The sequence below is a fragment of the Myotis davidii genome, unplaced genomic scaffold (assembly GCF_000327345.1).
Source record: "Myotis davidii unplaced genomic scaffold, ASM32734v1 scaffold370, whole genome shotgun sequence".
NCBI lineage: Eukaryota > Metazoa > Chordata > Mammalia > Chiroptera > Vespertilionidae > Myotis > Myotis davidii.
In genome coordinates, this window is record NW_006288615.1 from 6,529,331 (window position 1) to 6,536,052 (window position 6,722).

At 36.6% G+C, this 6,722-nt stretch overlaps 1 protein-coding gene across 1 annotated transcript in view; it reads left to right on the forward strand.

The window, feature by feature from the left end:
- RBM44 (RNA binding motif protein 44) overlaps positions 1–2,513 on the forward strand; it is a 20,799-nt gene extending 18,286 nt beyond the window's left edge. Inside the window, exons 13-14 of the mRNA XM_006760492.2 lie at positions 2,099–2,247; positions 2,386–2,513. Coding sequence (XP_006760555.1) covers positions 2,099–2,247; positions 2,386–2,509 — 273 coding nt within the window. The 3' untranslated portion in view covers positions 2,510–2,513. The remainder of the gene's footprint in view (positions 1–2,098; positions 2,248–2,385) is intronic.
- The last annotated feature ends 4,209 nt before the right edge of the window (positions 2,514–6,722 follow it).

Below are 6,722 nucleotides of genomic sequence, written 5' to 3' on the forward strand. Positions count from 1 at the left end.
CACTTGATTAATTTATTTGCTCTATGTTTCAGTTCCTCCTTCTTTAGACAGGGAATCTGACTGACCCAGCCTGTGATTTTTGTGTTCGTCATTTCAGGTGATGCACTCTTGCTTCAGTCAGCTGGGGCAGTGGCCATGGAGTTGGTAGAGGGAAAGTTATGCGGTAGAAATAAGGCACCATGGGCCAGGGTAGGAGTATGTTATCTTAGAGTATGTGGGTAGAGAAGTTTCTGTTACCAGCTTGTTAAACTATACTCTCAAGTTCTCTCACCTTTCCAGCAATTTCTTGTCAACCTTCTTTTTCTTGGATTCTCAACATTTATTCATTTAGGAAATATTATATACAATGAGAGGCAGAATAGTGATGATTAACAGCAACACATTCATAACCTGGCTCTGCCCCCTACTCATCATAGGACTGAGCAAGTTATATCAACTTTGTGTCTGAGCTTCCTTGTCTTTTTTAAAAATACATTTTTATTGATTTCAGAGATGAAGGGAAAGGGAGAGAGATAGAAAGATCAATGATGAGAGAGAGTCATTGATTGGCTCCCTCCTATATGCCCCCCACTGGGATCCAGTCTGCAACACAGGCACATGTACTGACCGGGAATTGAACTGTGACCTCCTGGTTCATAGGTCGACACTGAACCATTGAGCTACACCCGCTGGGCCTGAGCTTTCTTATCTTAACATGGGGATAATAGTTTCTACTTCACAGATACTGTGAGGTTTAAATGACTTTAATACAGAAAATTTTTAGGACTGTGCCTGCCATGGCAAATATGCTCAATAAATAGCTGTCATTGTTGTTGACCAGTAATTTGGCTCTTTCATGAAAATCTCATCCTCCCTGTGGTTTCAACTATCACTTAAACTGCTGTATCCCAAACATTTATTTATTTAACTAACAGTTACGACATGCCAACTGTGTACACTGTGCTAGACCCTGGGAAAGCAGCAGTGAACAAAACAGACAAAAATCTATGTTCTTGTAGAGCTAGAATCTAGTGAAGGAGATAAGGCAATAGCAAAGAGGTAAAATATCTGAGATGACATTTAATATTTCACGTATCTTGTCCTGATTTTTCATCTGAGCTTTAAAGTCTCAGCTCTTCCTTTGTTGAACTTGGGATTTACAGTGGTTTCATACAATGTATAGTGTACTTGCCTGGTTAATAGTAATTAATTGATTATTTTAATTTTGTCTCTTCAGTTGGATTATGAGATGCATAAGTGGAGAGGGTTCTAATTTCACTGGTTTTCTTCCCTGGCCTTTTCTGTCCGCCTCCCCTTTCCCTGCATGTGGTACATTCTGGGCATATAGTTTATGCTCATTAAACATTTAGTAAACAAGATGTAGATTATTTTTTTTTTTAATTTTTTTTTTTAAATATATTTTATTGATTTTTTAACAGCGAGGAAGGGAGAGGGATAGAGAGTTAGAAACATCGATCAGCTGCCTCCTGCACACCCCCCACTGGGGATGCACCCGCAACCGAGGTACATGCCCTTGACTGGAATCGAACCTGGGACCCTTCAATCCACAGGCCAACGCTCTATCCACCGAGCCAAACCGGTTAGGGCAAGATGTAGATTATTTATAACTATCATGCAAACCAGTTTTCCTCTGTCAGGTTGGGTAAAAGAATTAAACTTTCATGCCCTTAGCCTAAGATAGACAGCCATTGTATATAATGAATTAGCCTCTCTCCTAGCTATAGGAACTAGTTATGTCCTATCTTTAGGAAAGTTGAGAAAATAGATCTGTGTTCTGTGGCTCAAATGAGGAATCCCAGTCGAGAAAGACTGGTTTAGACATAACTTCAAATACTTGATCACTGCTATAAGAAAATGTGTTTGCCATTTTTTTAATACATGGCCCTGAGCACAGCTCAAGGAAATCTACTTGGTATAAATAATCCCAAATCAAAGTAAGTTTCTTAAAATTTTTGATTTTATAATTTGTAATTATTATCATTACTGTTTCAATTTTACTATTATAATTGAAATTTTAAATTTTGTTTTAATTAAATAATCTGGATTGTCTCTATGTAATGGTTACTGATTGTAAGAAACTTTTAAAATGCTTATTTAGGGTGTCAAGAAGAAGAATTGTAAACAGATTGAATCTACTAAATTATTACCTGATACACCTATTCGATTCATACCTCCAAATACATTGAACCTGCGTAGCTTTACCAAGATCATGAAGAGACTTGCTGAACTACATCCAGACGTTAGCAGGTAATGACCACAATTATATTTTAACTGGCTGTAAAGTTTGAATGTAAGAATGTAGTTTATTTCAATAACTTAGCTGTATTTGGAATGCACAGATGCTTTGGAAAGGACAACTGCTATGTATGTTTTCCTTTTACACAGAGACCATATTATAGATGCTCTTCAGGAAGTACGAATAAATCATAAAGGTTTTCTGAATGGCTTATCTATTAATACTATTGTGGATATGACTTCATCTGTTTTGAAAAACTCTGCTTCCAGTTAGAAATAAAAGAAGCAAAAGGTAAGTCAATTATATCTTTTATATTTAACCATTACTTCAAATTTTAAGTTACTGATTTCATTTTTCCAAATGAAAAGAATATTATTTTTAAAATAATATTATAAAATAAAAAATAGACTGTATTAACATTATTTTTTTTCTTTCATGTATTAGCATTATTAATGCAAAACCAGTTACCCCAAAGTTCAGTGACTTAATGTTTAACATCTCATTGTTTGCAAATCAGGATTCAGAAATGGCGTGGCTGGGTGGTTTTAGTGTAGGGACGCTCCTGATGTAGCAGTCATGATGCTGGTCTAGGCTTCAGTCATCTGGAGGTTTGACTGAGGTTGCAGGATCTGCTCACTCGCATGGCTACTGGGGAGTCCCCTGTACCACCCACTAGGCTCAGTGGTTCACTAGGAGAACTCACATTATTCAATACATAGTTATACTCATGGCTATGATTTATGACCATGAAAGATACAAAGCTAAATACACAAAGGGGGAAGGGTTGACAGGGTAATGTCTGGAGAAAACCAGGCACAAGCTTCCAAGAATCCTTTCAGTGGAGTTACACAAGATGTGCTTATTTCCTCCAGTAGTGAGTTAGGACAGCACACATGAAATGTCCACCAGGAAAGCTCACTAAAGACTCAGTGCTCTGTTTTTATTGGGGGCTGGTAACATAGGTACCCACTGCTTAGCACGTACCAAAGTCCTAGACTCTGAGAAGGAAAGTAACTGTTCAGTATAAACCACGTTGCTTATACAGTGCTGGCATAGTGGGACACTTCCTTCTGGGATCAATGGGAGCCCTCTTCAGATCCAAGTTCCTAGACACCAGCCAGTGGCCAACCTTGCAAGCAAGTCTTTCTGAGGACACAGCAGTCTCAGGCCCACTGTGTTACCTCTTTTCCACACATGTACCAGTGAAGTACAAAGGCATGTAATCTTTGGGGTAATTACTTTAAAAGAACAGTTTTGAAAAGCATATAAAAAATTATGTTGGGCCTCCCACCCCAAGTTCTCCCCAGGTTTCACTGTGAGTTCTCTGTCCCTTTGACTTCCTATCTATTTATACATAAAGTTCACCCACAAAATGGCAGTTTTTCGGTAGAATCGTGAATTATCCCAATAATTAAACCCAATTAGCATTTGTGGCGGCCTTTGGTAGCCAGGAGCTATTAACTAGTGTGAAAATGCTCAGGCGCCCCAGAAAGAGAGCCCCCCATCCCAGCATGCACAGTGGAAACAGGAGACAGCACTGCAAGGCAGGGGGCCCCAACCACACCAGGCCCTCCCTCATGAAGCTCATTTAAGCTGCTGTCTCAGCAGCCTCAGGTGAGAAGCCTGCTGGCAGCACTGGCTGGGAGGTGTAGGCAGGGCCAGCCCCCAAAGTGCCCATCCAGGCCTCCAGTCTCTATCCAGGGAAGAGGATGAGGCATCTCTGCAGTTTTTCATTAGCACCTCGCCCGCCCCCAGCCTGGGCTTAGCCACCCAGAGTGGCGAGGGCAGGCAGGGCTGGGATAGGGCAAAAAAAAAAAAAAAGGATGTTGGGTCTTCACATACAAAAACTAACTCAAAATGGTCAAGACCTAAACATAAAGAGATAAAACTCTTAGAAGAAAACAGAGGAAACACTTCACAACATTGAATTTGGCAATGATTTCTTGGATTTTACATAAAAACAGACAAGAAAAAGATAAATTTGACTTCATAATTTTTCTGTATCAAAGAACACTATCAGCATAAAAAGTCAGCCCACAGTTTGAGAGAAAATATAATTATGTATCTGATAAGGGTTAATATCCAGAATTATATAAAGAACACCTTCAACTCAACAAAAACAACCCAATTAAAAAATGGGCAAAGAATTTAAATAGATATTTCTCCAAAGAATATATGCAAATGACCAATAAGTACAAGAAAATGTACTTGTCACTAATCATTAGGGAAATGCAATCAAAATTGCGATGATATAACACTTCACACCCTTTAGGCTGGTTATTATTTTAAAAAATAAAAAGTATTGGTGAGGATATGGAGAAATTGAAAACTGCATTGCCAGTTGGAATATAAAATAGTGTAGCCACTGCGGAAAATGGAATGGCCGTTTGTCACGTTAAACATAGAATTACTATGACTCAGTATTTTCACTTCTGAGTACATACCCAGAAGAACTGAGGAAGCAGGGATTCAGATGTTTGTACACCTAAGTAGCATTATTCACAGCTAAAAAGTAGTTGTGGATAATTATTCCACTTATATGAGGTACCTAGAGTAGTCAAATTAATAGAGATAGAAAGTAGAATGGTGGATGCCAGGAGTTGGGGGGAGGGTGAGGATGGGGTATTTTTTAACGGGTATTTTTATAAATTATCTATCTGATAAAGGTTAATATCCAGAATTATATAAATAATTTCAGTATAGAAAAATGAAAAAGTTCTGGAGATGGTGATGATGATGGTACAACTTAAGTGATTTTCTGTAGAAGACATTGCTATTTTTTACCACAATGGCAATCCAGAGTCTGAATAGTTCTCTGTAGATATACCTGTTGGCCTGTTTCTGTTATTGATCTAGTAAGAGAATTTAGTGATATATTTAGTCAAGGTATAGAATTTAATGGTAAATGAGTATATTTATATCTATATATATGTTTAGATATAGATACACACACACATATATGATCGATGAAGTTTAATGACAATGTTTGGTTTAGTAGTAGAGTGTACTGATAACTATACACTTGTCTGGATGTTGGATTTGGTATAATGAACACATTTTATGACTAATATCTTTCTTCTTTTCTTGACCTATAGAATTTCCTTGGAAAGCATGAGTTCCCTCCTACAGAAAATGTTCTATAGCACTTAAGAAAAATTGTGGTAATAATAATATGATGTGATTAAATAGGCTTGATAAGTGAATTTTGGAATATGTATATATTTAAGCTTCCAAAATTACTGCTGATACATGTAGTACATTTTTATGACTTCATTGTAAAACATTTAGATTTATTTTCGCTGTTTTTACCAGGAAGAGTGAACCCATGCATGCTTTGGTAAAGTACTTAAATGTTTTTTTTTATTTTATTTAAAACTTTTTGTATTGAAGTTGCCGACATAATCACAAATGGTGGCAGTAGTATTTCAACTCAATGTGCCTGTTTCATCACCCAGTTTTAAAGCCCTTAAATTTAAATGGTCGCCATATTGCTTGCATTCATTTGGTAATTCATTTAGTAATAAGTTCTTTCCTATTAGGTTAGAGTGTAAATTGGAACCATTTTCAAAGTCCAGTTGTTGTCTTGTCTTATAGCAGAAAATTCTTCTTACTGTTCAAAGTTGCAATTTTACTAATAGTAAGATGGACATTTAAGTACGTGTTTTCTTCAAATGTTTAAAATATTTAGAGAATTTAATATTTAGTTGGTATCACTTGATTTAAAGTTACCCATTTAACATTTATGTTTGATGTATTTACATTTAATAAAAGCAGAGTTTACAGTACCACTGCACCTGTAATACTTCCTGCAGGTTTGATGGCATTTTCCAAGTATAAATAACCTACCAGTGTTTATGTGGAATATACACGATGGTATTTCAAAATTTTCCTTTCTAATGGGATTTTTTTGTTTTGTTTTCATATATTAATTTGTCTTTAGTTATTACCAGTTCCATCCTAAATTTCTAACAGGAATTGAGTTCCATAATGTAAAAAAATAATTTTAGCCCTGGCTGATGTGGCTCAGTTGGTTGAGCATCGTCTTATGCATCAAAAGGTCACAAGTTTGATTCTTGGTCAGGACAAATGCCCAGCTTGCGGGCTCAATGGGAAGCAACCAATCAATGTATCTCTCTCACATCGACATTTCTCTTTCCCCCCCTCTCTCTCTTCCTCTCTCTAAACCCCAATCAAAACATATTTTAGGGGAAAAATAATTTTAAAACTCTATTAAATGAAACTTGAGTCTCATTGGTTTCAGCCATATATCAAATTAATAGAATCCTAGAATTGTGGAGATTTCTTCCTACATGTTAAATTACATGGTTATTTATATTAAAAGGCTACATTCAGAGTTATTGAATAAAGTTGAAACATGGACTAATCATCATTTTATTTTTTTGTTTTTTTTTAATATATTTTTTATTGATTAAGATATTACATACGTGTCCCTGTCCCCACATCACCCTCCACTCCCCCCACTCAT